This window comes from Aphanomyces astaci (assembly GCF_000520075.1).
Source record: "Aphanomyces astaci strain APO3 unplaced genomic scaffold supercont1.20, whole genome shotgun sequence".
NCBI classification, from domain to species: domain Eukaryota; phylum Oomycota; class Saprolegniomycetes; order Saprolegniales; family Verrucalvaceae; genus Aphanomyces; species Aphanomyces astaci.
This window is the reverse complement of record NW_009798283.1, coordinates 468,081-493,985: the sequence shown is the minus strand read 5'-3', so window position 1 is coordinate 493,985 and position 25,905 is coordinate 468,081. Positions and strand designations below refer to the sequence as shown.

Below are 25,905 nucleotides of genomic sequence, written 5' to 3'. Positions count from 1 at the left end.
TACATAACAAATTTCCGAAAGAAATATATAAAATCTAGCAAAACATCCTTACGAGAAATCCAAACAATGATTACGACAGTAGAAGTATTAATATTAATAGTAGTATAATACTAACTGTAAGTACATAATAATACTATTAATATTAATTCGTACTATTAGTATTACTAGTATTACGTACTGCCTCACGATTAAAAGTGCGTCGAGTCCAATAGAAATCAAATGTCACAACGAGATATGTAAGACCACCGCCTTCTTGACCAAAACCCCGAGTGTAGTAGTTACTAGTAAACACCAACACCGCCCGAATATTGTTACATGTATGTACGATCACCTACTACTAGTACTACTACTCATGTTGGGCTTGCTGCTTTCGCAAGTTGGCCAGCTCCTTCTTCAACGCCGCCAACCTGGCACTGCTCACTCCAAACCCGTCCATCTCGGCTTCCGCCGCTTGAATCTGTTGCGCCAACGACTTTGTTTCGACTGGAATCAATACATTTGAGTCTTCGGTGGCACGTCGTTTTGTGGACGGAGGTGACTCATCGTCGTTCTGCCACGTGGCAGACGGGGATTGGTCCAGCGGTCGCTTGGCAGGTGCTCTGGTCAAGTCAACTGGTTTCTCTGCTAGTTGTTGGAGGTGCTGCAGTACAGCATGGGGACCTCGCTGGACGACGCTGGATCGGATGTGTCGCTGGGGGTTGCCTTGGATGTTTACCAACCGGAGGTGCACAGTTTGACCCAGCTCGATGGGAATCTACAATTAAACTTTTAAAAAACATATCCTCCCTCGACATATATATATAATATATATGTGTTAAGGAGAACATTATTGGATATATATATATATATATGTTGAGAACGTTATTGTATATACATATGTTGAAAACGTTATTGTACATATATATATATGTTGAGAACGTTATTGCATATATATATAAATATGTTGAGAACGTTATTGTACTGTACATTTATATATATATATATATATGTGGAGAACGTTATTGGATATATATTTTAAAGCACGAGAGTAGGTCGTCAGTCTTACATGTCGGAGCGCGTTGTTTTCGACATTCAAACTCGTCAACGACGGCGCGACATAAATCGTTCCCAGGGACTCCAACTACACAAAAATAATATAAATATATATCAATCCTTTTAGTAGTAATTCGTCATACGACCCCTGAAAAGGTCGGATACGTTCGTTTTTTTGGATCTATAATGTCTAGTACTAGTATTATTAACGTACGCGGTTGTTCGAGGCCAGACACGACGTCAACTTGGTCATGTTGGCCCAGTGGACGCCATCCAACGCTGTGATTTGATTGAACGACACGAGCAGCGTGTCCAACAGTTGAAATGCCGACAGACCCGGAGGTACCTTGGTCAAGTTGTTGTTGCGGACGTCCAGTTCCTAAGCAACTACTTGTAAAACACACTATTTACGACCTAAACTAGCGTTCGACACGCTTGGGAAACCTCACCACCAGCGTGTATCGAATGGGGGCTGTGATGTGGACGACGGCAGCAAGGGCGGCGTCTGTCAGGCGGTTCTTCTGCACGCGCAGAGCTTGCAGCCGCGGCAACTCGGCAATGTCCACGGGCAACGACGTCAGATAATTGTTTTCCGCGGCCAGTGACTATATAATATTCGTTTTTCATTGGAATGATATATATATATTTCATCAAAGTACTATATCATATAGACCTGAAGCAGGTGGAGACTTGCGAGGCCCGGAGGCAGTGCACTGAGGCCGTTGTGAGACATATTCAAGTGAATTAACGACGCCCCAAGTCGGGGGGCCGACGCCAAGTGGGACAAGTCGAGCGTGCTATACAGTCACAATAACAAAGTTTGCCATAGTATATATATATATACTTATATATAGATACCGTCGATTGGACAAGTCTAGCACGCCGGACGCACATGCATCCCGAATGAAATGGTCTGGGATGGAATGTGCAGTGGAGGTTACTACATCAGCAGCAGCAGGTGTCTGAAGCTGTGCGGTCCTCTTCTGCAAATATTGCTTCAACGCCACACATCCGCCCGCCACCACCGACTGCCGAATGGCCCTGCCATCATCGAAAGTAATATATATATATATATATGTTCCATTTTGGCCTGTAGAGGGCATTTTCTTGGCAAATGGAGTTTAGAAATGTCGTAGCCAATCAAACTGCACACAATGACGCATTTTCAACCAATCGTCAAGCAGCATAGTGTGGCTCTGCTGTTTGGTCGTGCAAACTGTTTATACTAGTATTTGTATACAATACATTGAAGAAGCTTAAATGTTGACTCAAATATAATATCGATTCTGCAACGTGCGAAATATGGACAATATATATATATATACATTGAAAACATTATTTCCAAGATCGAAACAAGGCAGCAAACAATACTAAAGGGAAAGTATCCACTTCTTGCTCGATAGATATATATTATTCACAGTCATACATATAACACATATAGTACTGTACCGCAGCGGATTGCCGTCCAAGACCAAGTGGTTCAGGGCATCGAGACTTCCCAGTCCTACTCCAAATAGTGTGATGACACGTACGTACTTCACAACAGAAGATGAACAGATGAAAGCAATGGGTCGATGGTCGATCTACCGGGGGGCAAGTCGGACAGATTGTTGTTGGAAACGTCGAGTGATGTGAGGAAGTCGAGGGAAGCGATGGAGGGGGGGAGGGCGTCGAGCTGGTTGCAGCGCACGTCCAGAACGGTCAGAGCTGGCGCCAGGCGTTCGAGTTGAGGCAAGTCACGCAGCCGATTGTGACCAGCGAAGAGCATTGTGAGCGTGGACGGAAGCGTCGGGAGGTCGTCCAGGCGGTTGTGCCGCAGATCCACCGACTTCAATCGGCGTAATGCGTCCAAGGCCGGCATGGCCGCGAGTTTGTTCTTGCTCACATCTAGAGTCTCCAACAACACAAGCGACGACAGTGGCGGTAGAGTCTCCAGAAGGTTCTGCTGCACGCTGACACTGCGCAACTTGGTGAGGTGTGCTAGGGTGCCCAGTGTGAATGAAGTAGACATAACGACGAGGAGACGAGATGATCGTGTATACCGATGGAAGAAGGGATACAAACGAGTTGGTTGTCGTGAAGAGCCAATGTTTCTAAATGCACAAGAAGCCCAAGGGTGTCGGGCAGCGACGTCAAGACGTTGGCACTGAGCGACAACTCGCGAAGGCGGACGAGACTGCCGAGGAACGACGAGGCTTCATGCAGCTTGTTGCTGGGATAAACAAGTCGCACCATGAGACACTTTGATAGAGATGGAATGGGTAGTCAGTCGTACTTGCTCAAGTCCAAGTACACGAGGGACGTCAATGAAGCGAGTTGAGGCGGGATGTCCGTGAGCTGGTTCTGCTTCAACTTGAGCCACGTCAATGCTTGAAGCTGTTCCACGTCTGCAGGAACTGCCACGAGATCGTTGTAGCTCAAGTCGAGTTTGACCAGGTCTCGGCACTCCCAATGCTGTTCGTCCTAAAACGTGTGAATTCAAGCATCGTCAACCTGTCCCACCAATCATCGAATCGTCGTACCGATTCCATGTGCATGTTCGGGAAGAAGACAGCCTTCGGAATATCCTTGAGGTCCCGTGCAGACAGATTCAGGGCACCCGACTGCCGCGACTGCCGCAACGTCCGCTGCATGTCCAAGTCAAAAATTCAAAATGAGGGACCATCACTCTTCAGAGTGCATGTATCCCACGAAGTGTACTTCGAATTGAAATACTATGAAAATAGTATAAAATTCACCATTCTATATGGAAACTTGTAGTATAAGAGAAAATAATTGTAACTAATTAAATAGTATTCAATTGTGATTGCTCGCAAATCATGGCGAAGCACGCGAATGTCTCTTGAAAGGACTGCAATTCACAGTATATATTAATCACCCCCTAGTAATTGTTTCGACCGCTGTCAATGTGTAATATATATATATATATATATGTTGTTCCTTGTACCCTGCCCACGACGGCCAACGCCAACGATGAAGATTGCGTGTGTCTACATAACTTATGACCAGTTGTCTTATAAAATACCACCTACGCTTCCGTCTATCTACACCAGCTCTCGACCTCTCTCTCTCTCCCTACCTACGTACTACTACTTACTACCTACTTACTTGCCCAATTGTGGGTTGGACGGAGAAGTATTCGTTTTTGCGGCGGCCGCGCCAATGTTGCCGCCAGGATGATTCTTCTTGAACGTGGCGCGCTGGATGCCCGTGATGGCCACGACCGACTCTGCGACTGCATTGCACACGGCCTCCTGTGCGACGATGCTTCGGGCAGGGACGCTGTCAAACAGGCAGTCCTTGGCGGGTGTGAAAATCTTGAAGTCACTGGCGTGGTACAGCGGACTGTCGTCGTTGCCCACGAGGCACAACACATCGCAGTCAAACTGGCGAAATACATTGGGCAGGTTCACGAGCTCGGGCGTTTTGCCGCTGTTGCTGAACAGAACGACGACGTCTCCAGGCAGGAGGTTACCCAGCTCGCCGTGTGTCCATTCGCTGCCGTGGATCCATTGGGATGGGATTGAGAGCGAGCTTAAAGTAGACGCAAATCGCTTGGCTACAATCCCCGACTTGCCAATCCCGGTCGTGTACACCCGATTGCGATTCTCCCGACAACAGATGATGCGCTGGACAAACGACTCAAAGTGTGTCGCGTATTCCAGATTATGAAACAACCTCCGCAAGTTCTAATATTCATAGTTACATGAGCGCATCCTATATATATATATATGTATATTGGTTGTGTTGATTTTGCATAACTGCTGGAGCGAATTTTAAAAAACCAAGTGTATACACAGAAAGAATCGATTTTTATGCCGACAGAATATGATATCATGGCATCGTGATTCCTTTTAGTGTTGTGTTTACAAGCACCATATATATAACAATATATAACTTTTGGCATCAATATATAATCAGTCTATCGAATAATTCGATACATAGATTTGTCAGCACAAACGAGGCCAACAAATGGTTGGATAAAAGAACAATATATATATATATATATAGGTAGGTAGGGATCATCACGATATCTTACCAAGAGCGCGTCTATATCTCGAGTCAGTGACGAGTTGGGTCCTTCGATCGCCTTGGCAAACGGCATCATCATCGCCTCCACTGACTGCGCCCTTGTCTTGACCACAGGTACGGGAGGGGAAGCCGTGGGCAGCACCAGCAGCCGCTGCAACCGGTCGGCTGTTTCTGGAGATGGCCACGCGCCGACAGTATCGACGCACGCGCCTCGGATCAAGCCTGCCAGCGTCGCTAGGCGGACCGCCGACGAGTGGTCGTCCGGCATCCCCTGCATCCCATCATGAGCGATCGAGTAATTCCATGTTTAACATGCAAGATAGATGACGTACCCAGCGGTGGACGCCGGCGATGAGACCGCTGAAGAAGGCGTCGTCCGCGCCTTGGAGGTCGGCGCCGGACGAACTGGGCCATGCCACGACGGCGGTGCAAGCGCCGTCGTTGCCACCCCCGGACGCGAACGCCAACACGACGCCGTTCACATCGTTGGTCAGGGCCACGAATGGAATGCCAAACTTGTCCCGCAGACGATGCGCAATGTCTTGATCAGTACGGGATGCAGAATCATCGACGAGTTCGCGCGCCGCGGCCACGGACGCCCGGACGACGGTGGCTTTGGCCAGACATCGCTCCAAGGTTTCCCAGTCGCCCAGTCCCGCGTCGTGCACGGCGACGGACGGCGGCGTCGCGAGGTCGAGGAATCGGACCGAGTGACTGGCCAAATCGAGCGTTTCTTCGACGCTGGCCAGCGGCACGTGCCGGATCTCGGTGGACACGCACTTGGCATGCTGCAGAGGTTCGGCGAAGAACAACTTCATGGCGTGCTGGGGAAGTTCCAGCATCGACCCGCCCGAGAGGATCGAGCACGAATCCCCCGACGCCGCCACGAACGTCCGTGACACAGTCGTCTCAAAGTCTTCCTTCTGCACAAGAAAGTCCGTGTTCACTTGATGTTCATGCAACTTTTCTCGGATCATGTCGCCATACTTGTCTGCACCCTACGGACCATATGCATGAGGTTGGTGAATACTACAGGTGCAATCGAGACATTGGAAACGGACCTGGAACGCCAACAGACCCGAGTTGAGGCCTAGCGCTTGGCACCATGCCAAGTGGTTCATCGCTCCACCAGCAACGACTTCATGCGCCAAGTTTTTGCGCTACGTTGCATACGAGATGGAGTTAGGATATGACGGTGAGTTGTGCGTTGCACGCGGGGAGGGCGGCGTGCATACGTGGAGGTATGTGGTGTGGTGGGCAGTGGGAAGGTGCTTCACATGGCTGACGATGTCCACCAAGGACGAGCCACATGACAGCAGGTCAAAGGACGCATGGGAGCGCCGCAGGAAGTTGTGCATGACAGAGGAAGACGGAACAACAGGCCACACCATCACGGGCGTTGAAGAACAATATTGGAATGCTACAAACCTGGTGGCAGCAGCCAGGAGCCTTCGGTGTTCATCGGGACGCGTTAATCGACATCCAAATGCGTTTTATGTGTTTAACGCATCCCCTGAATTTACGACGTTTACAAACAACCAGCACTGTATGGGATTAAAACGCAGCGTTGAAAAAACGGTTAAACCAATCTGGTAATCAATTCCAGAGCGCCATCAACAATTTCCAGCCACGTGATTGGCTCAGCACCTAGCCAAACAAATCGGCCGCCGCCGTTGAAAGCTTTAACATTGGGGCGTTGGATCTGACAGTGAAGTGCGTTTGGGGGCAAGTTACACTAGCGTTCGTTGCCATACGATGTTTACTACTGCCAATTCGTGGCTAGCTTAGACGAGTCATTACAGTGTATTGTGGGCATTCTGTATGTCATGATGTTGGGAGTCTACAGCTGTACAGTCGTTCCCCCTATCAGCCCCAAGTATGTACGGACAAGGTGAACCCTACATACTGTACCGTGGTACATCCTGTACAGCTCTGGCTAGCGAAGTGAAGTGGATCTAGAGCTCTGGCGACCGCCGAAGATTTTGCGTGGACTTCGGGGTACTTCACATACAGCATCCAGCGAAATGAAATCCTGGGGTTGTGATGATTCAGTACTTTGCATACTGAGTATTGCAACCGACCTACACATATTACGTAGTACTACTGCAAACATACAAACATCAACATTGGTGAGGTGATAGGCAATAAATCGATGGTTCTAATCCATCGAATCACGGCCGGATGATAAACCAACCGAATTAACGTGCCTTCGATTTGGTAGTGTATTGTTTTTATCCGGATAGCTAGTTTGGTAACCGGAATTCCCAGGCGACGGTGGAGCGACACACGATGGAGAAGCAAGTCGTGACCCGCCTCGAACAAGCATGGAGCTCGGCGGATGTGGGCGCGTTCTTGGACGAGTCCAAGCTTCATGAGATCATGGTGTTGTTCCACGACATGGAGCCCAGCGCCAAGGTTCGACTTCTTCTTGCGATACAGACGGCGCAACAAGAACATGTTAAACAGCAATTATCCCGCGAACGCCACGGAGGTAGCAACTCCAACGCCGCGTTGCCATCTTCCCTTGGCCTCCCCGAAGATCTCTTGAAGCAGATTTTGTCCAAGGCGGACGCTGACAGCGACGAATGGGTCCGCATTGGGTCCGGCATCCTGCGTCGCATGCTGTTTACAGACTCCCCAGACGACGACTACCTCGCGCAGAGCGTTCAAACGACCGTGGGTCAAGTCATGGCGCTCGTGGACGCTTCTGGTGGTGGCGAGATCGCCGTGGACGACTGGTTTTCCCATGATTTAGCGTACATGACTCCACATCCGAACGTGTCCCTCCAAGGCGGCGCCGCCTCGAAGAACGATCATTTCACCGTCGTGGAGGAAGGCAGGCCGTTGGACGACGTGAAGAAAGGAGCACCGTCGCTGCATACCCCTCTGCGGTCGGCCACATCGTCAAGCAGCGGCGCTGCGGTTCGTCGCGGGACTTCTTCCGTGTCGATCTCGTCATCTTCGTTCCCCCCGAAACCCCACGCGACGGCCCCTTCGTCCTTGAAGCGGTCGTTAACAGAAATGGGCTCGGAAATCCGTCGACAGGCTGAAAACGGCCGGTTCAAGCGCAACCGAAGTCGCATTTCCGTGATCGATCTGGACGAAGTCAAGCAGATCGAAGCGGACAAGGTGCTCAAGGCCGAAGAACGCAAGCAACTCGCGCGTCGGGGCCCGACCAAATCCGCGGCGGCGGCGACGGTGGCGGCGACGGTGGGGGACAACGACGCGAAAGCAGCAGCTGCGTCCTCGTCGGCGGACGCGGCGGCTTCTGCCGTCGATACCCAGGACGAATTTCACCAAGCGGCGCTGTCGATGGCGTCGCTGCCAGAAGCAGACGCTGGACACATGCCTCAAGGAACGTATCTCGACTATGGAGGGATGATGCAGTACGACGAGTCGTACCTCCAGGGAGAAGACGCCGCCGCCAGTGCCGCCGTGGCCGCTGTGGCCGCGCACGCCCGGCTCCCAGTGTTTAATGACCCATATCAGTACGTGGATCAACAGGGACAACAACAGCAGCAGCAAATGTACCAGCAACAGATTCACATGCAGCAACAAGCCATCCACCAACAGCAGCAGCAGCAGCAGCAGCAGCAGTCGATGGCATTTCCGTTTGACAGCCACAACGCCCTGTACCAGCAGCCACCGCCGCCCCCATTCTCGACCAACGCGGCCGAATTTCCGTACAACGCGGCGACTGGCGGCGGGTTTCTCGACTCTACGAACAACAACACATTTTGGAGATAAAGCCATATGCTAAATATACTATTAATAGTGTTCGGATCACTACTACACCTTTTTTCGGTTAATTTCAGGACCTCACCATACTTTTTTCGCGAAATAAACAACCAATTCGCGGCGGTTCCACTTCGTTCGTTGTATATTCGTTTTATTTCGCCTGCAACCAAAAAGGTTGCAGTGTATTTCAAGCGACATTCCTTATATTTCACTGTGTATGCGCTCAATTCAGCGAGTGGCTCAATATATTTCGAGGTGCAATCCATATATTTCAATAAAAAATAGAAAGGAATCACTTCAACCCAAGATCTCGCGGGGTTTCGCTCATTCTTCAAAACGACGGACGATGGAACAAGCCCCTTCCACAGCGCTTGCCACACCAGTACGTTCCAATACATTCCCTATGTACATGGAAGTTGGAGCCTGGTCGACCAACAATTGCATTTTACGTCGAAAGTCAGATGGATTTACATTTTTATTGAAATATATCGATTGCACCCCGAAATATATTGAGCCACTCGCTGAATTGAGCGCATACACAGTGACACATAACGAACGTCGCTTGAAATACACTGCAACCTTTTTGGTTGCAGGCGAAATATAACGAATATCCAACGAACGAAGTGGAACCGCCGCGAATTGGTTGTTTATTTCGCGAAAAAGTATGGTGAGGTCCTGAAATTAACCGAAAAAAGATGTAATGTTAGCATAATATATAAGCTTACTATAAATACAGTTGTGTATATAACTACTATTAACATCCTGTTAATATTAATAGGAGCATGATTGACAGTGAATACAATTATTAATAATATATACCGGTAGTAGTACATTCGTAACGTTCCCGAGTGTGATGTTGGCAATGTTTGAAATAGTACGAAGCATTATAGTATTAGTAGTAGACGCACTGTTGTACTACAGTACCCCCACAATGGTTGACAGTGAATTCAAATGTCTTCCCCGCCCCAAGGTGACCTCCAAACCCTCCATGTTGGAGACTACAATATATCGACCATAATCATCGTTCAAAGATTCACCGCGTAGCCTAACTAACGTTAGTTAGTCTAACCCACACCCGCCCACCCTTCAGCAGACACGACCCGCGGCAGGTCGATACAGTTAGTGGCTTTATAGATCGTACGACTTTGAGTAGAACGACGTGGTCATGTCAATCGTTTGGGACCTCGCGGGGCTAACGTTAGTTAACGTTATGATTCCTTTAACAAGGAGTTCGAATGATGCGGTCGGATCAACACAATGCATATTGTCTTTCTTTTACCCAAAATTTGGACTTTTGTGCTAAATCTATCGAACGATTTTGTTATGTAACGGATTGATATCACACTAATTCAAGTCACACACTAATTCGACGTTAATGATAGTTTCCTGCAATCTGGTTGGCTCAATCCTTCTGCCGTTGATTCTTCTGTACATTTGGTTGTGTCGTCGATTCATACTCCAGTTTAGAATATAAACACAACAATATAAACAAATGTTCTAGTCTGTAGCTACGTTGCTGCTGCTGCTGCCGATGGTAGCGCCGCCGGGAGGGCAAACTTGAGGGGCGTCGGGGGAGCTTCGGGGGTGTCTAGTCACATATTTGGGTTGTCTAGTATTTACATACCGGTAAGTAGTGTTATACCTCCTAGTTTCACCAGCTGATACACTTGACGGGGTTTGAGAATGTCCATGGCTCGGTCGCGCGGTCTGTCGTTGAGTTTGAGGCGCTGGCCAGACTCATCCACCACGTCCAGTGCGTTGACCGACTGCAAATCTACGTCCAGCATGATCCCAACGAGCTTTACATGCCGGAATGAACCTTTGACGGATTTGGAGATCGCCAGCAATGCCTCAAGCTGCGCTTCAAGCTTGACTTGCCAGTCTGTGTGATGACAACTGTTCACGTTTCCAACTCTTGGAATGACCGGTCGCATACCTCCGAGGTCTTGCGACGATGGCGAGACGGACTCGACAGATGTCGACCCAACCTCAGCACCTACCGCTTCGCGTTGCTTCTTGACGCCTTCGATGTCGATGCTGAGCTTCAACGAGCGCTGCTTGCAAATGTCGTCGACTTCTTTCAAGAACGACGCTCGAACAAACCCGAGAAGGATGTCGCACGTGACGTTGCTGTTGAACATCCTTGGCGGAACCTCCTCTAGCCATCGTACGTGACTGTTCATGCTGACATCCTTCACGTCGTCACGCAGTACCAAAGCCATATTTGATCCAGATAAACATGGCCCGAATGTTGAATCGGCGCGCTGATTTCACCGATTGTGTCACTTGAAACCGTCTGCTTTGCATCGACTAAAAAGGGTGCATCCGCCCTCACATTTCCGGAAGGAGGTATGATGCAATTGTCGCTTTGTGACTATACTTGAATAACACACAATCCATTGATACCCGTTTTCGTCATGTAACCTTGGCCCCACACGTCATCATGGGTGGCTTCAAGCTGTTTGATTGGCCAGATGACAATTATAGAGGTGTTTGATTGGCTAGAACTATAAGGTGTGTGCGTCAATAAGACAGGGAAAACGGACTTCAGAATCTATGGTCCACATCTCCCGACGGATCATTTCCGATTTTGATCCCAACATCGAAGGTAACAACGTGCTTGTCCATGGAGATGCGGGCGTATGTAGAGATAGTGGCGCCATGAGGGGTGCTAGCGCTCCATGGCGGCCAAGGGAGATTTGTGAACCAGCGAGGGGTGCCATTGGAGTATACCCGACCCATGGGTGTCATTCCTTCGGCTGAGATTATACCCTAAATAACCTGATCCGGGTCATACCGGCGGAGGGACTGCTGTGCTCGATTGATGCATGTAGAACGTATAGTGATCCTGTGACTGCAATGTGTGTGTCGACTTGTGATGAGTTTAACCGTGGTTGTGGAACGTCCTACAGATTTTTGACAGGTACAACCTCCCCCTACATACACTGGTTGCAGGTATCATAGTGGTGGTATGTACGTAGCGTCACCATGGCCCCTCAATTGAAGAAAACGACGTTTTTGCTCAACTGGTACTCCAACCCGTACCACACGCCCATCTTTGTCGCCAAGAAGCGCGGCTTTTACGAGGAGGAAGGCATCGATTTGGCCATCATGGAAACGACCAACCCCAGCGACGTGACTGAAATCGTCGGTTCAGGCGCCGTCAACTTGGGGTTGAAGGCCATGATCCACATCCTGGCTGCCAAGGACCGCGGCATCAACTTGACCTCGATCGGGTCGTTGTTGGACGAACCCCCGACCGGGCTCATCTTCAAGGCCAGCCAAAACATCACCAAGTTCACCGACATTGTCGGCAAGCGCGTGGGATACATTGGTCACTTCGGCAAGGTCATGATCGACGACTTGGCCAAGCAAGCCGGCTTGGCCCCTGACTCGTACACCACTGTGCGTGTGGGCATGAACGTGACGGACGCCATCTTGCGCGGCGACATCGACACTGGTATTGGCTTCACCAACTTCCAGCGCTTGGAACTCGAAGAATTGAGCGGCGAACCTGCCGGCATGTTGCGCATTGACGAATGCAACGGCTTGGGCTGCTGCTGCTTTTGCTCGGTGATGTTCGTCGCCTCGGACGCGTTTTACAACGCGAACAAGGAGTTGATTGCCGGCTTCATGCGCGCCACCCGCCGCGCCATGGACATCACGATCGAATACCCCGAAGTGGCCTGGGAAGACATGTGCATCATGAACCCTCGCCTGCGCTCCACCAAGCGCCTTGTCCAAGTGGACGTGGAAGGCAAGAGCGTGTCTGTGCCCACTGGCAGCGACGTGTACGAGAAGATCTTTCAACGCACGTTGCCCTACTTCTCGCGCACCCTGCTCAACGTCGATCGCGACTGGAACAAGGTGGGCAACTTCTGCAAGTACTTGCACGTGCTCGAAAATGACGTCGACCAAAACTCGGTGTGGACCAATGAATTGGTGCCTTCCATGGGCAAGCCCAGCGTCGAACCCATCACCCCCGGCGGCGTGTTGAACATTGCGTAAATGCTGCGTCCATGATCCGTTTTGAACCTCGTCGCATGCATCCACTCGTTGCCCTCCACTTGACACTGTAAAAAAGTACAACATTTTTGCAAAGACTTGCTCCTTTTATGTCACGATGTATGGTTTGGTCGAAAAAGGCCACACTCCATCGCAGAAATCAGAGTTTTTGAGAATAAAATGAATATAAAACATACAAACATCAAGTTAAATATATACTTCGAAGTATTTGGCTTAGGATTTCTGTTGGATAGCTATTGTGAACGGATCGCAGGGTAGTTATTAAGTACGGGTAGATATTCGGCCCAATACAATCAAACGACGCACTAATGACAACAGACATTTCAGAACTGTGCAGTCAGGACATAACCACTTCACAACCGAATGTGGTGTCGCGTTCTCGCATATCTTTTCGTAGCACTAACGTTACAGTACATATATCATCACAACGTTAATCAAGTAATTCCTTTCAACTGTTAGACTTGCACGTTTCGTAGGTGTAACCGATTCTTCCATGACCGTTGCCGCTGTATCGACCAACACCATCGTAGCACTCGCGTATGTGAGTGGCATCGTGGGCATATTCGTCAGTCTCCACGGCCACTACTCCACACCCGTTCGAGTCTTGGTCGTCGTGTTGACCTTGGTGGGCACCTGTCCTTGGTACTTAGGCACATCCTGCTCCTTATCGAATCACATTGTGAAGATCTCATGCCATTGATAGTTTGTGGGTTTTGCTTCGGTACGCAGAGAGGGAGACATTGCGTTCTCCAATGTCGTAGCCTTCATGCAGCAGTCCTCCGTAGATGCGTTCGCCGAAGACTCGACGCCCAACAATATCGTTTGCCCGTGCACACCCCTCACACGTCCACTGTGGACGTGGCGTTACCCATAAAAGTCCGAGCAGCACCGTTGACCCAAGCCGTCATCCTGGCTGCACAGCGAACAAACGTCCTTGACCGCCCTCCTATATGACACCGGGTGCACAAACTGGTAGCGTTAGAACCATAGGTTAGGTCGCAAGGTTTCAGATGCCTTGCACTGACTGCATGAAGATTGGGCTACATCAGCAGATTGCATTTTCACTCATACTACCGGTAGCAGCCGTCGTCGCAGACGGTCAACTATAGTAACAGTGTACTATACGAGTAACGTTAGTACCTAATAATGATGACATTAGATATGCCTTGTGAAAGTACCAGTAGACTGTCATGATCGAGAACTGCAATCTGGGTTGTTGCTGCTCGATGCTCCAGGAAAGCGGAATGAACAATGACATCTCGTCGATGTAGCGCAAACGCGAATGCGCTGTTACGGTCCTTGGCATTAACAATTTTGCGGATAGTTGGCTCGCTGGCAGGATGCCACGTCATTGTACTACAGGATTCTAGGAAAGCTGTGCGATGCCATTGGTGGAGAACGGACCAATGAAACCGCAGCATTCTACCAATTGGCCAGCATCAGCGGCGACTTCCATGGGCAAGACGACGACCGACAACCGCGTACGTAGGGACTTTTGGTATGATTCCTCATGCGACGTCGGCATGTAGGACATCTTCTACCGGCGCGCCAAGGAGGTCGGTTTCCGAGCTCGTTCGGCGTTCAAACTCATGCAACTCGACGACCAGTTCAACCTCTTTGAAAGTATGCCACCCACCCACGCTCCCATCTCTCCTGTCAACCCCGTCTGTCATGCCTTCCATCTAACACAGTCTCTCTTTTGGTGTAGATGTTGAACGCGCCGTGGATCTATGCGCCGCGCCCGGCAGCTGGAGCCAAGTGCTGAGCCGCAAGCTATACCACAACCGTGACATCCCGAACGTCGACAGCACCACCACGAGCAAGGACGACGACACCATCATCCGCGTCGTGTCGGTCGATCTGCAGGAAATGGCTCCGATTCCAGGGGTCGCGCTTCTCCAAGGGGACATCACATCAACGCACACTGCCGACCAGATCATTTCGCATTTTCACGGCCAACAGTACGTCGAATCGTCTCTTTCCCATGGTTCTCCTTCGACACCATGCAAACAACGTAGGGCCAACATCGTCGTCTGTGACGGCGCGCCCGATGTCACAGGGGTACATGACATCGACGAGTACGTCCAGTCCGAGCTCCTCTTGGCCGCGTTGAACATCACGACGTTTGTGCTCGCACCCGGCGGCAGCTTCGTGGCCAAAATCTTTCGCTGCAAACACTACGACTTTTTGGCGTCGCAGCTGAGTCTGTTCTTTGGCGAAGTCACGTGCGCCAAGCCCCAGAGCAGCCGCGTGTCGAGCAACGAGCACTTTGTCGTGTGCCGGGGCTTCAAACTGCCACCCCACTACACGCCTGTGATGACGTCGCCGCTGCTGCCCGGCTACGGCCACCCGAACGCCGTCGCAGCCAACCCCACTGTTCTGTCCTTTGTCGCATGTGGAGACCTCAGCGGCTACGACGATGCGGACGACGAGTAGGGCTGATTCCCAATGAAATACAGCACTGTTTAGTGTTATACTCCGGAGTATGGGTAGCCGCGATGATCCGTTGGATTACCGGTAGTTCCTCTTTACTATTCCTTGGCAAACGTCTGGGGTTGCCAAGTGTTTTCACATGGCTATCGAGCCTCGTACCAACCATCCATACTAGTATCTACTGGGACTGACTTTTTCATTCACAACAAGAACCAGCGCCATACCAAGAGTAGATAGATATATCTAAACAGATCAATTCTTAACACTAAGTTAGTACACTTATCGTCCATTCGAATTGGCCAGTTGTTTGTAGGGGCCCCCTCCACCTATTCCTACAGTACTTACAGCGGCGATGAAGGCGTGAAAGCGTGATTATTGTCCTGGATACAGATGACCTGATTTCTAACCAAGTCTTTCACACCAATCTATCCAAGCCAAATCTATCCAAGCCAAATCCCAAAAGTAGAAAGTGCAATATGGAATAATAATATATTTTTCTTTCTTACTATTCATAGTAGTATATACGTACGTAGTAACGTTATATATTTATTAATCAACCCATGTTGATCGGTCGATATCATCATCATGTGCAGCAATGAAGTTTCTCCCCATCCTTTATAAGAGTCATTCATATGTGTGTGATATGTGGGACTACATCGCATATCCTTTGGCAACTCCCTCTGTCACACACAACCAGCATGTTGATTACCGACTGACATGGGTATCTCATCCGTCGATTAGTATTCAAAGTGCAAAGACTGCATCAACCCGATGACGACGACGGGAACGTGGGCATGAGGTGGAGGGGTTTCGGGGGCGGCGACTCTGCAAAGTACTCGTGATGTAGCGCGTCGTGGGCCGAGATGCGCTGGGCTGGGTCCAGCGTCAGCAGCTTCTGCATCAGGTCAAAGCCGGCGTTCGAGAGCACGCTCTGCCCGCCAATCACACTCGCGACGGGGAATTTCTCCCGCAGCATCGACCGTTTCGCGCCTTTCCACTTGACGTTGGCGACGTTGGGCAGGTGGCTGACGTTGGGCCAATTGGCTTCGGAGGGCGCGCCCAGCAGCTTGAAGATCTGGTCCAGCTGGTCAATCTCCCCCCGACCCATAAACAGCGGTGAGAGGAGGATCATTTCTGCGAAAATGCACCCAACAGACCACATGTCCACGGCCGTCGAGTACTGCAACGTTCCAAGGAGAAGCTCCGGTGCTCGGTACCTACAATATAGTGTGAGAATATGTGATAATGTTGCCAGGAATGAATCGGGCAGACAGGATAACGTGTCAAAAATGGTGCATCAAAAAATAGCAAAATCAATCCAATATGTAAAGAATTCAGAACATATAAACTCGTATCTCAAAATGATTATGAAATTCCTTGTAAAATTATATCCTTAGGATTTATGTACCAAAAGAAACATTATCAAAATTCAATACTGTTTATTTACAAACATATTTATTGTGTGTTTATATTCTAAACTGGAGATGCGACATGGAGATGAATGAATCGACACAACCAACAGCAGAACGATATTTAGCCAATCAGATGGCAGGAAACCATCATCAACACGAATTAGTGTATGATTTCAATTAGTGTGATACCAATCACCACTCTCGACACGTGTTTACATACAAAATTCAGTACAAAGACGATATGGTCGATTTGATACAAATTTGGGGAGGGGGTGGAATCAAATCGCGCCGACCAAACCGATCCACAATCGATCTGATTGGTTGAATTTCATTGAGAAGGTTGTGATTGGCTAATAATGTTGAGCTCTTCTGAAGTAGACAATCAAATCGATTTAAATTCCAACGAGAAACCACAACACAATGAAATTTCACTCGAAAGCACAATATCGATCGATAGATTTGGCGAATATTATCAGCACAAAAGCCAAATTATCTTGGGTAAAAGGACAAGATCATAGATAGAAAGGAGCACCTCTCGGGTGGATTACAATGCCGAGAGAGGAACGACAGGGATGGCTATGGCTATTATGATGCGGTGGTACCAGTATGGGATTTTCGAGCCAAGGGAAATAACCAACAATACAGCGGACGATGACAGTGTCACATATACAGTGATAATTCGAAATAAATATAGATCATCGATTTTTGTCATGGCGCAAATACATATAGAGTGGACAAGCACAGAATGCACCCGTGCCAATAGATCTATGTAGTACGATACCACAGGGTCACGACGAGGTGGGTGTAGGATCGAATGGGCGAGCCATACTTGCGGGCCATGCCGAAGTCGCACACTTTCAGCACGCCCTGGTCGTACAGGAGGTTGCTGCTCTTGAGGTCTCGATGGATGCACCATTTCCCATGCATATGGTCGATGGCTTTCAGCAGTTGCTGCAGCAGCGTCTTGATCTCGGAGCTCAGGAACGGATGCTTGGTCGCCGCCTGCTTCTCGAACACGCGCTTCAAGTCGTTGTCCGAGTAGTCCATCACCATGTACACCTTGTCCGGCGTCGAACCGACGACCATTTCCCGCATGCGGATGATGTTGGGGTGCTGCAGCGCGAGTAGGATGTTGGTTTCGCGCAGCGCCGTGACCGGAAACCCTTCCTTGCAGATGTCCGCCGCCATCTTGATCTGCTTCAAGGCGACGATGTCGCCCGTCACCTTGTCGCGCGCTTTGGACACAACACCGTACGTCCCCTCATCGATCTTGCCTATCCGAGCATAGTTGTCCACGCCGCGGCAGCTTGGTCGACCCTTCCGGACCACCGTTCGTTGCGGCGACGGAGGTAGCGCAGATGCTGAGGCTGCTGAAGAGGAAGCTTCCACTTCTAATGGTTGATGGACGTCCTTTAAGTCCTTCTTTGACCGCCGCGGCACTTCTTCCTCGCTGTCGTCATCGTCGCTACTCCATCGATTGCGCTTCATTATTGTGTTTCCTTGTCGTTGGTTTGGCCCAACACAATGTTTGGCCCATTTGTCCCAATCGGGATTTGGAGTTTGACCCAAAGTGGGCAAAACGTTCGTAGCATTTGGTTTGTCCCGGATTACAAATACCTCAACTTGACCTTTGAGATTACTATAATAGGTATAACGTTAGGGGCACGATCGTTCGCCCTGCTTTGGCATTCTGGCCACAGATGTATCGATGCTTCGAACAATGCAAGATGCAGAACTTACGTCTTGGCTGTGGGCTATGTAAATCCATGTTGCAAACTTCATTGGTGGCCGCCCGCCGGAAGTTGGCTGGTTGATTGTTCCGCATGTGGATTGGGTGTTGCAAAGCTATGAGGTTAAGGTTGGTGTACGTACTGGAGCATACCAGTAGGTTGAAGTTGTCACTGTGTAATGCACGACTCATCGATGACATCACAGCGGTTCCTCGCTTCGGTCACTCTGCGTTTTGCCCGTTTGCCCCAGTCGGTTCGCAGGTGGCACCACCAATCCCTGCGATGCCATTGGCTCCACGGTCGCTTGCTTCAGTGGTGTCGCGAGTTGAAATTGTAGTGCCAAAGCGTCTCTTTAAAGTACGTATTATGCACTTGGCTATTGTATGGTTGCATATTAAATGTAAGAAACCTATATAACAACATATATGCATATATTCCTTTATACTGAATGAAGGAGCTTCCGTAACAATGAATTTGAATCGTAGAAAATAATCAATTTTAATGCTAACATTGTGGTTGAAGTAGACATCATATAAAGATCAAGATATTCAATTTCGAACTTAACACGGATAATACAGTATATGTGTGGTAAGGATATACGTTGTCACAGGATTTATTCAATGCCACAGGTGAGTTGGGCCTTGCACCCACTCACTCATTTTTGAAAACCCCCCTCGACATCCCCATGGTGGACTCGAACGCCGTCAACGCCGCGAAACTCCGTAAGTGCCGCTCCGTCCGTCCATGTACATGTAGCGTCTGATGATCACACATGCAGTCTGGACACCCACGCCCGAGTTGATTGCCACCTCGCACTGGACCAAGTTCACTGCGTTCGTCAACACGAAACATGGGTAAGCACGGCGACATCCATCGATCTCGCTTCCTCCGTGGATCTTGTATTGAATGGACTGTCTAGACTGTCTCTCGTGTCTGTGCACGATCTGTGGCAATGGTCCGTGGACAACTTGTCTCATTTTTGGGCGGCGGTATGTCCTCCCATTCGATTTTGACGTGGATCTTATCCTAACGTTGCCTTAGACGTGGGAATACACGGGCATGGTGTCGTCCGCACCACACACACAAGTGATCCAAGACGAAACCAAGATGCCTGGTGCCAAGTTCTTTCCCGGCGCGCGCCTCAACTTTGCCGAGAACTTGCTTCGCCACCGCGACGACCGCACTGCACTCGTGTTCAAATCCGAAACATCCAACCAAGCGATCCGCATCACGTACAACCAACTGTACGACCAAGTCGCGGCACTGTCCCAGCGATTGCGGCAATTGGGCGTCGCTGTTGGCGACCGCGTCGTCGGGTACATGCCTAACACCCCCGACACGGTCGTGGCCATGCTGGCTGCCACGAGGTACGTACTTGTCGTCCTTCGATAGTTGTGCATCGTTCTGCCTTTATCGTTGAAGTGTCGACCTTCTTCTGTGACGAGGTTTGTTTATTCATCGTCCTCGTTTTGGTCACATGCGATACAGTGTCGGCGCCGTGTGGTCGAGCTGCTCGCCAGACTTTGGCAAGAACGGCGTGCTCGATCGCTTTGCCCAAATCACGCCCAAGGTTGTGTTTGCCACAGACGGGTACTTTTACAAGGGCAAGCGCATCGACACGCTCCCTGGGTTGAAGGACATTCTGCACGAACTACCCACGGTCCACAAGGTATGTGTTTCCTACACACGTACCGTTGAACGATGTCGCAGGTCGTGCTCTTCCGCTACACCATCGGCCCTACGTACGACTTGGACTTGTCGGCGCTCCCGAACGCCCAATATGTGGACCATTTCCTCGCAGAACTGAACGCCCCCGTGCAGTTTCCAATCCAGTTTGAGCAGCTGCCGTTCGATCACCCCGTGTATATCATGTACAGCAGCGGCACCACCGGCCTGCCAAAGTGCATCGTGCAAGGGCCTGGGGTGTTACTCAACCACCTCAAAGAACACATGCTGGTACGTACGTACAGTAATTTGGTCACCTGTATTTTATATATTTTTTATATATTCTTAAAATCGACCAGTCTTTATATTCTTTTCATTCGCATGGGTTCATTTTTGCATATTTTGGTACTCCAAGTAAATCTGTTATTGTTACAACTGGCAATGTTGTTTTGTTGTTGTGTACAGTATACATTCCATCGTTCTCATTCGACTAAAACCAATATATATTGGTTTTACAAATATATATATATTGGTTTTACAAATATATATATATATATATATATATATATACGATGCCCTGGACCCGCCGCGACGACGACAACGACGTTCGGTTCCTTTGTTTTACATACATACTCGTGGGACGCATATGGTGTTTTATTTGTCGTCCAGTTGATTTTGTCGTCGGTTCTTTTTATCCCACCTCTGTTCTTTTAATACATTCTATGTTCTTTTACTCCCATCTGGGTGTTCTTTTAATCACATATCTGTTCTTTTAATCAAATCTGTGTTCTTTTATTCATGTTCGAGTGTGGTTTCTATGGTCTCAATGGAACACCAACGGCATGGTCGGTAGCACTTGAACGTGAGCCGCGACGACGTTGTGTTTTACTACACTACAACCGGATGGATGATGTGGAACTGGCTCGTGAGCGGGCTCGCCGTCGGCGCCACCGTCGTGCTCTTCGACGGCAATCCGCTGTACCCGGGGGCATCGGCCCTATGGCAGTTTGCCGAGGAGGTCGGCATGACAGTCTTTGGAACGTCCGCGCGGTACTTGGCGGCGGTGATGGACTCTGGGTGTAAGCCCGGCAAGGAGTTCAACCTGTCCAAGCTCAAGATGATTGCGTCCACGGGGTCCCCCGCCAGCACCAACATTTTCAACTTTGTCTACTCGGACATTAGCGCCGACGTGCAGTTCGCGTCCATCTCGGGCGGCACCGACCTCAACGGGTGCTTTGCGCTGGGCTGCTCCAACTTGCCCGTGTACAATGGCGAACTCCAGGTGCGCGGACTTGGGCTGGACGTGGCTATTTACAACGACAACGGCGACGCGCTTGTCCAAAGCCAAGGCGAACTTGTGTGCCTCAAGCCGTTTCCGTCCATGCCGCTCTACTTTTACGGCGACACGGACGGATCCAAGTACTTTGGCGCATGTACGTCGTCGGATCTTGTTTATATATTGTTTGTGTGATTTGATTGATTGGGGGTAAACATCTGGAATGCAAAATGGATGATTGATTGGCTAGTTGATTCGTGATCTGGGTTTTGATTGGTCGATCGATTGTGGGGTTTGAACTTGGGGATTACCAACATTCATGATATGGGAATAATGAATGTTTGTAGATTTCGACGTGTTTCCCAATGTGTGGCGTCATGGCGACTTTGCCGAAATCACGGCTCACAACGGCATGGTGCTGTACGGTCGATCCGACGCGACGTTGAACCCGGGTACGAACGAACGGCTGAAAAATCGATCACGTCATCCAGATATATATATATATATATGGATCACGTCATATGACGACGGTACTATGTGATTGTTGTGCAGGGGGAGTGCGCATTGGCACGGCAGACATTTACAAAGTCGTCGAGCAAATCAAGGACGTGGCCGACTCGGTGATTGTGGGCCAGGTACCTTACAAAACCATACATACCGCCACAAACAACAACACACACACACACTAATTGATGGCTATATCGTCATCACCACACACACTAATTTATGACCTATTTAGGACTACACGCTGTCGGACGGTACCCCGGACGTGAAGATCGTGCTGTTTGTGGTGCTGGCCGAGGGCGTGGCGTTGACGGCGGAGCTCCAGAAGCGAATCGTGTCCAAAATCCGCACGGAGACGAGCCCACGCCACGTACCCGGCCTTATTGTGGCGTGCCCAGACATCCCGTACACCGTGAGCGGGAAGAAGGTCGAGATCGCCGTCAAGCGCGTTCTGGGCGGCAAAACCATCACAAACGCCAGTGCCCTGCGCAACCCCGAGTCCCTCGCCTGGTTTGCCGCGTATGCCAACAAGGCATCTCAGTAGAAAACACATACAATCCACGCTTGTGTTGTACACTCGTGTGGCTGGCTAACTACAGTACTGTACTCACTTGTATGTAGTACCTACCGCAAAGTACAGATGTGGTCGTTAAATTAGAATTTACCGTTCCAGATGATGCTCTAGAATGAAAAAACTGCGAACTTGCTACATACTGACTGTCCAACGACATCAGACTAATAGTACATACTACTACTGTACTGTACAGTATGTATTAATATTAATAGTAGGTATTAATAGTACGTACTCTTAATAGTAGCACAAGATGCCGTCAAACCAACGTTAGAGATCTGGGGACTTGAATAGTATGGTCTGTCATCGAGATCTTTGAACCAGGGTAATGAAGGTGTCCACTGTGGCTCAGGAAGCCAGCTTGTATACATTCCATGGCGAAATCCTATAGCCATGATAACGAGTGTTTGTGTATCAGGATGAATTGTACTTAGTCTGCTACGGCTGGATGGACATGTACTATGCCTCGTGTACGAACTAACGTGAAGCCGACTCGATGTTCAAATGGCAGTGGAAGCCAGCAAGGATGTCGAGCCCAGTGCTCCATGGCACGACTCGCGCGGTGACGGGATCGGCGCGGATACGCCGGAGCAATTCGCATCCTTCCCGGGCAAACACGACGTCGTGGCTACACGTCAAATTGCACTCTTACACCACAACAGTAACATCCATGACAATGGTATATAGCTTTGCAAAGCCCACAGTAGACATCACACATGTACAAACATAACTTTGTCACTCGAAAACCAGCACATTCGTAGTTCTACGTACGACGAAAGCTGAGACGTTGTAGGACAGTAGTCGCCTTCGCCGTCGCCTAAACCGTAGCGCCATCGTGTTATTTACTTAACCCAATCATATATACTCCACGTACCAACATACAGCACTTTGCCGTACGAGTGGCAGCTTTTGAGATGCTTCAAGATGGCCCCTGTGCATGTCACATATTACAAGGGTATTCCTCCAGATGTATTCGAGCAATGCATGGCATGAATACGCCAGACGAGGGGTTCTACCTTTGCACATGTTGGACGGGCATCGAGGGCAGCCATGGGGCGGACGCTCTGCCGAGTGAAATGGCGATACGCGGAGCCGATCCCCTTGAAACGACGACGGGTTCGTGAACACTTGAGAGATGATGGACGTCAACTGGTGGTGCGCCAGCATGCTCTGGATGTACACCGTGTTGGCGTCGCTGACAATGGCCACGTCCCAGCCCTTCTCATGGGCCAAGCGCACGGCGTCCACCATGCCTGGCTGCACAGGCACGCGCGCCATGACCTCCACGAGGGTTTCCTTGGTGCAGGTCAATCTCCCCAACGCATCGTCTACACGCCCATGCACCATGGCAAGTTAGGAAGATGCGAGAAGGACATGAAAGAGCCTACCGACGGCCTTTGTCAAGGGCGCGCCATCGTGCACGAGGTGCGCAAACTCCTCGAGCACGGCCGGTTGCAACTGCTGGAACACGAAGAAATCCGAGTCGTCGTTGATCAAGCTCCTATATCGAGCCGCGTCAAGAAGCGATGGATGGCGGCATGTGGCTAGGTAGGCTCGTACCAGTCGTAGTCGAACACAACCAGCCCGTTTGCCACCGCCGGTGCCACCATGATGATGTTGTAGTTGAGGCTGTTGCGAATTCGACAATGTCATCTTTGGTTGTCAAAAGGAAAGAGTAGGACATGTTATCCGGATTCCGGATACGACACCCTCGAAAGATTCAAATGAGAGTTCAACGCCTAAATGGCGTCGATACTTTTCGATGTTAGTACATTTGCTTTCCTGGCCTCTGCAGCTTCAGCACACTCGCCCTGCAGCATCGGTCTAGTGGTATGTATTATATGGGCCAGAAATCGTTGCCTCGTCTCGTCCATTCACCTCGCACCCACACGAAAATTGTTGCGACGAGCCCCGAAAGACATTCAATAAATCTGTAGTACCGTCTACGAACAGTTCAGCTAATAAACTCTTGTTAGATGAGGCTTAGTTTTTGTACTCTGACCACCTCAGCTCTTACTAGGGTTAACCGTATCTCAGTGGTTAGCAATAGCAAAACCACTGGTGATGCGCTTAACCCTGGGGGAAGCAAGAGAATTTGCTTGAACGGTTCTCAGTCTCTTCAGCTGAACGGTATCCAGATTTTCTGAACGTTTGTTTTCCCATACTGTCCGTTTGGGCGAGACGAATGCAAAGAAATTTTCCAGTGAGCCGATTTTGATGCAGTTTTTTCTACGTATACGTATACAGTCATCCTCCAATTTTTGCAGCCTGGTGTAAACGAATATCCTGTGTAATCCCATCGAATATTCAATATATGGGAGACAGTAGGAACTCAAATGCGGCGCCAGCACCAAGTCATATCGCGATAACACGAGCGTTGTCGATTAGCCTTGCGAATCCTGGCAAAGTGTTTAACTCTACATACACGACGACATGGCTGTCGGAACTAATTCGAGCACTGCAATAACAAGCTAAGCTTAGGATGTTTCTACAGTAATACTGACAGTGTACTTGCTTTGATAAATTGGGCGGCTACGTTTCACAAAACGTATGTGGATGTTTACGATTAGACTTTGCTCATCAATGTGAATAATCTCCTTATATAGTATGAAGGTGTACTTCTCCAAGACTTCATATAACCCTTTCATACTGTATAAGTAAAGCTACCGGTATATTTGGTTGGGGCTGCAAAAATCGGGGATGACTGAACTAGTACTAGTAGTACAATCTCTTCGTGACCAACCACATATTCTGCATGCAGAATCTTGAAGGCCCAACTGAGAAACTCTGGTCTGCCTTCGCAAGCAACGATTCATAAACACAAACGTAATATTATAATAATGTGGAATAATATTATAGTACTACGAATTTCTGAATAGTTTTAATCAACGGTACTAACTCTTACCTCGAAGTATGTAGTAATGCTCTATATTATTTAACGGTTACTATTCTATTGTTAAAACTCAAATATATAATAGAGCTCTTTCGACAACTTGTATTATACTGCGAGTACTTTGAAGTACCTGTTATAACATGCGTTTCCACTAAGTACGTTCCATTAGGTGCTGAAACGTCATTTCAAACCTACTTATGGATATTATCACTCTTTTACTTTGTTTTTTTCACACCCACACCAATACTCCGGAGTACGAATTTCGACGTGATTTGTGAAGTCCTACGAACTGCATGAATACTTCTCTTGAAGAAACAGTAGTATAATAGCAATTTGGAAGAAAGAAACCCCTCCATCGAAGGGTCCCGAAAAACTGTCGCAAAACCCTGCCCATACGTATACTGTCCGTTTGGGCGAAACAAATGCAAGATTTGTGACTCCCATAACTTTTGTCCTAGGAGGTACTATTAATAGTAGTATATTTCTTCGATCCAAAGGTACTGGTAAATTTGAATTCAGAAGTTTAACGTGCAGCTCGTGAGGGTTTTTATTTTGCCTGGAATTGTGAATACTGCTCCACCTTGAAAACAGTT

At 49.1% G+C, this 25,905-nt stretch overlaps 10 protein-coding genes across 18 annotated transcripts; 5 read left to right on the top strand and 5 right to left on the bottom strand.

Annotated features, from left to right (window-relative positions):
- Nucleotides 1-286: 286 nt before the first annotated feature.
- H257_08819 lies at nucleotides 287-3,672 on the bottom strand. Of its 2 annotated transcripts, XM_009834881.1 has the most exons (11): nucleotides 3,555-3,672; nucleotides 3,308-3,495; nucleotides 3,075-3,244; nucleotides 2,620-3,012; nucleotides 2,482-2,536; nucleotides 1,891-2,073; nucleotides 1,706-1,829; nucleotides 1,482-1,637; nucleotides 1,247-1,411; nucleotides 1,046-1,120; nucleotides 287-754 (listed from the first exon to the last, which is right to left on the bottom strand). In XM_009834881.1, the coding sequence occupies exons 1-11, from the start codon at nucleotides 3,663-3,665 to the stop codon at nucleotides 347-349; spliced, it is 2,028 nt and encodes a 675-aa protein (XP_009833183.1). In that variant the 5' UTR covers nucleotides 3,666-3,672; the 3' UTR covers nucleotides 287-346. The 2 variants fall into 2 exon arrangements, with proteins under 2 accessions (XP_009833183.1, XP_009833184.1); XM_009834882.1 differs by lacking the exons at nucleotides 287-754; nucleotides 1,046-1,120 and having other exon boundaries at nucleotides 1,202-1,411.
- Nucleotides 3,673-4,012: 340 nt separating this feature from the next.
- H257_08818 lies at nucleotides 4,013-6,477 on the bottom strand. 2 transcript variants are annotated; one of them, XM_009834879.1, is made up of 5 exons: nucleotides 6,300-6,477; nucleotides 6,126-6,224; nucleotides 5,397-6,062; nucleotides 5,072-5,335; nucleotides 4,013-4,721 (listed from the first exon to the last, which is right to left on the bottom strand). In XM_009834879.1, exons 1-5 carry the CDS (start codon nucleotides 6,453-6,455, stop codon nucleotides 4,137-4,139), a joined length of 1,770 nt encoding a protein of 589 aa, XP_009833181.1. In that variant the 5' UTR covers nucleotides 6,456-6,477; the 3' UTR covers nucleotides 4,013-4,136. The 2 variants fall into 2 exon arrangements, with proteins under 2 accessions (XP_009833181.1, XP_009833182.1); XM_009834880.1 differs by having other exon boundaries at nucleotides 4,013-5,335.
- A 794-nt stretch (nucleotides 6,478-7,271) lies between these two features.
- Nucleotides 7,272-8,853, top strand: H257_08817 (hypothetical protein). Its single transcript, XM_009834878.1, has one exon. It carries the CDS (start codon nucleotides 7,354-7,356, stop codon nucleotides 8,809-8,811), a length of 1,458 nt encoding a protein of 485 aa, XP_009833180.1. The 5' UTR covers nucleotides 7,272-7,353; the 3' UTR covers nucleotides 8,812-8,853.
- A 1,371-nt stretch (nucleotides 8,854-10,224) lies between these two features.
- On the bottom strand, nucleotides 10,225-11,095 carry H257_08816 (hypothetical protein). 4 transcript variants are annotated; one of them, XM_009834877.1, is made up of 5 exons: nucleotides 11,016-11,095; nucleotides 10,739-10,960; nucleotides 10,622-10,684; nucleotides 10,445-10,576; nucleotides 10,225-10,390 (listed from the first exon to the last, which is right to left on the bottom strand). In XM_009834877.1, exons 1-5 carry the CDS (start codon nucleotides 11,041-11,043, stop codon nucleotides 10,311-10,313), a joined length of 525 nt encoding a protein of 174 aa, XP_009833179.1. In that variant the 5' UTR covers nucleotides 11,044-11,095; the 3' UTR covers nucleotides 10,225-10,310. The 4 variants fall into 4 exon arrangements, with proteins under 4 accessions (XP_009833179.1, XP_009833178.1, XP_009833176.1 ...); XM_009834876.1 differs by having other exon boundaries at nucleotides 10,739-11,095; XM_009834874.1 differs by having other exon boundaries at nucleotides 10,622-10,960.
- A 277-nt stretch (nucleotides 11,096-11,372) lies between these two features.
- Nucleotides 11,373-13,014, top strand: H257_08815. Of its 2 annotated transcripts, XM_009834873.1 has the most exons (3): nucleotides 11,373-11,410; nucleotides 11,715-11,725; nucleotides 11,784-13,014. In XM_009834873.1, the coding sequence occupies exon 3, from the start codon at nucleotides 11,791-11,793 to the stop codon at nucleotides 12,808-12,810; it is 1,020 nt and encodes a 339-aa protein (XP_009833175.1). In that variant the 5' UTR covers nucleotides 11,373-11,410; nucleotides 11,715-11,725; nucleotides 11,784-11,790; the 3' UTR covers nucleotides 12,811-13,014. The 2 variants fall into 2 exon arrangements, with proteins under 2 accessions (XP_009833175.1, XP_009833174.1); XM_009834872.1 differs by lacking the exon at nucleotides 11,373-11,410 and having other exon boundaries at nucleotides 11,516-11,725.
- A 307-nt stretch (nucleotides 13,015-13,321) lies between these two features.
- H257_08814 (hypothetical protein) lies at nucleotides 13,322-13,648 on the top strand (the record flags this gene model as incomplete). Its single annotated transcript, XM_009834871.1, has 2 exons — nucleotides 13,322-13,453; nucleotides 13,532-13,648. Coding segments are annotated over 2 exons (249 nt in total), but the record flags the coding sequence as incomplete, so codon positions are not given.
- A 616-nt stretch (nucleotides 13,649-14,264) lies between these two features.
- H257_08813 lies at nucleotides 14,265-15,304 on the top strand. Of its 2 annotated transcripts, XM_009834870.1 has the most exons (4): nucleotides 14,265-14,309; nucleotides 14,358-14,451; nucleotides 14,537-14,789; nucleotides 14,847-15,304. In XM_009834870.1, the coding sequence occupies exons 1-4, from the start codon at nucleotides 14,283-14,285 to the stop codon at nucleotides 15,262-15,264; spliced, it is 792 nt and encodes a 263-aa protein (XP_009833172.1). In that variant the 5' UTR covers nucleotides 14,265-14,282; the 3' UTR covers nucleotides 15,265-15,304. The 2 variants fall into 2 exon arrangements, with proteins under 2 accessions (XP_009833172.1, XP_009833171.1); XM_009834869.1 differs by having other exon boundaries at nucleotides 14,537-15,304.
- Nucleotides 15,305-15,942: 638 nt separating this feature from the next.
- H257_08812 (CMGC/CDK protein kinase) lies at nucleotides 15,943-18,190 on the bottom strand. Its single transcript, XM_009834868.1, has 2 exons — nucleotides 17,455-18,190; nucleotides 15,943-16,478 (listed from the first exon to the last, which is right to left on the bottom strand). Exons 1-2 carry the CDS (start codon nucleotides 18,159-18,161, stop codon nucleotides 16,025-16,027), a joined length of 1,161 nt encoding a protein of 386 aa, XP_009833170.1. The 5' UTR covers nucleotides 18,162-18,190; the 3' UTR covers nucleotides 15,943-16,024.
- An 881-nt stretch (nucleotides 18,191-19,071) lies between these two features.
- Nucleotides 19,072-22,551, top strand: H257_08811. Of its 2 annotated transcripts, XM_009834866.1 has the most exons (10): nucleotides 19,072-19,125; nucleotides 19,182-19,257; nucleotides 19,323-19,392; nucleotides 19,445-19,770; nucleotides 19,892-20,072; nucleotides 20,114-20,359; nucleotides 20,922-21,501; nucleotides 21,692-21,796; nucleotides 21,897-21,979; nucleotides 22,084-22,551. In XM_009834866.1, exons 1-10 carry the CDS (start codon nucleotides 19,089-19,091, stop codon nucleotides 22,390-22,392), a joined length of 2,013 nt encoding a protein of 670 aa, XP_009833168.1. In that variant the 5' UTR covers nucleotides 19,072-19,088; the 3' UTR covers nucleotides 22,393-22,551. The 2 variants fall into 2 exon arrangements, with proteins under 2 accessions (XP_009833168.1, XP_009833169.1); XM_009834867.1 differs by having other exon boundaries at nucleotides 21,692-21,979.
- A 273-nt stretch (nucleotides 22,552-22,824) lies between these two features.
- H257_08810 (hypothetical protein) lies at nucleotides 22,825-24,052 on the bottom strand. Its single transcript, XM_009834865.1, has 6 exons — nucleotides 23,980-24,052; nucleotides 23,808-23,920; nucleotides 23,436-23,747; nucleotides 23,294-23,350; nucleotides 23,191-23,236; nucleotides 22,825-23,047 (listed from the first exon to the last, which is right to left on the bottom strand). Exons 1-6 carry the CDS (start codon nucleotides 24,027-24,029, stop codon nucleotides 22,897-22,899), a joined length of 729 nt encoding a protein of 242 aa, XP_009833167.1. The 5' UTR covers nucleotides 24,030-24,052; the 3' UTR covers nucleotides 22,825-22,896.
- Between the last annotated feature and the right edge of the window lie 1,853 nt (nucleotides 24,053-25,905).

Coding starts and splice junctions, on each gene's coding strand:
- H257_08817 (XM_009834878.1), top strand. CDS start 7,354: ATGGAGAAGCAAGTCGTGACCCGCCTCGAACAAGCATGGAGCTCGGCG.
- H257_08811 (XM_009834866.1), top strand. CDS start 19,089: ATGGTGGACTCGAACGCCGTCAACGCCGCGAAACTCC. Junction 20,073..20,113: donor AACTACCCACGGTCCACAAG/GTATGTGTTTCC, acceptor ACGATGTCGCAG/GTCGTGCTCTTCCGCTACAC. Junction 20,360..20,921: donor ACCTCAAAGAACACATGCTG/GTACGTACGTAC, acceptor CATGGTCGGTAG/CACTTGAACGTGAGCCGCGA.
- H257_08819 (XM_009834881.1), bottom strand. CDS start 3,665: ATGCAGCGGACGTTGCGGCAGTCGCGGCAGTCGGGTGCCCTGAATCTG. Junction 2,074..2,481: donor TTGGACGGCAATCCGCTGCG/GTACAGTACTAT, acceptor CGATGATGGCAG/GGCCATTCGGCAGTCGGTGG. Junction 1,412..1,481: donor CCATTCGATACACGCTGGTG/GTGAGGTTTCCC, acceptor GTAGTTGCTTAG/GAACTGGACGTCCGCAACAA.
- H257_08810 (XM_009834865.1), bottom strand. CDS start 24,029: ATGGTGGCACCGGCGGTGGCAAACGGGCTGGTTGTGTTCGACTACGAC. Junction 23,921..23,979: donor GTTGTGTTCGACTACGACTG/GTACGAGCCTAC, acceptor GGCTCGATATAG/GAGCTTGATCAACGACGACT. Junction 23,748..23,807: donor GCCCTTGACAAAGGCCGTCG/GTAGGCTCTTTC, acceptor ATGGGCGTGTAG/ACGATGCGTTGGGGAGATTG.
- H257_08818 (XM_009834879.1), bottom strand. CDS start 6,455: ATGGTGTGGCCTGTTGTTCCGTCTTCCTCTGTCATGCACAACTTCCTG. Junction 6,225..6,299: donor ACCACACCACATACCTCCAC/GTATGCACGCCG, acceptor TATGCAACGTAG/CGCAAAAACTTGGCGCATGA. Junction 6,063..6,125: donor CGGGTCTGTTGGCGTTCCAG/GTCCGTTTCCAA, acceptor TATGGTCCGTAG/GGTGCAGACAAGTATGGCGA.
- H257_08816 (XM_009834874.1), bottom strand. CDS start 11,043: ATGTTTATCTGGATCAAATATGGCTTTG. Junction 10,961..11,015: donor CTGGATCAAATATGGCTTTG/GTACTGCGTGAC, acceptor TACGATGGCTAG/AGGAGGTTCCGCCAAGGATG. Junction 10,391..10,444: donor TCAGCTGGTGAAACTAGGAG/GTATAACACTAC, acceptor ATATGTGACTAG/ACACCCCCGAAGCTCCCCCG.
- H257_08813 (XM_009834869.1), top strand. CDS start 14,283: ATGGGCAAGACGACGACCGACAACCGC. Junction 14,310..14,357: donor AGACGACGACCGACAACCGC/GTACGTAGGGAC, acceptor GTCGGCATGTAG/GACATCTTCTACCGGCGCGC. Junction 14,452..14,536: donor CCAGTTCAACCTCTTTGAAA/GTATGCCACCCA, acceptor CTTTTGGTGTAG/ATGTTGAACGCGCCGTGGAT.
- H257_08815 (XM_009834873.1), top strand. CDS start 11,791: ATGGCCCCTCAATTGAAGAAAACGACGTTTTTGCTCAACTGGTACTCC.
- H257_08812 (XM_009834868.1), bottom strand. CDS start 18,161: ATGAAGCGCAATCGATGGAGTAGCGACGATGACGACAGCGAGGAAGAA. Junction 16,479..17,454: donor CACCTCGTCGTGACCCTGTG/GTATCGTACTAC, acceptor ACTATATTGTAG/GTACCGAGCACCGGAGCTTC.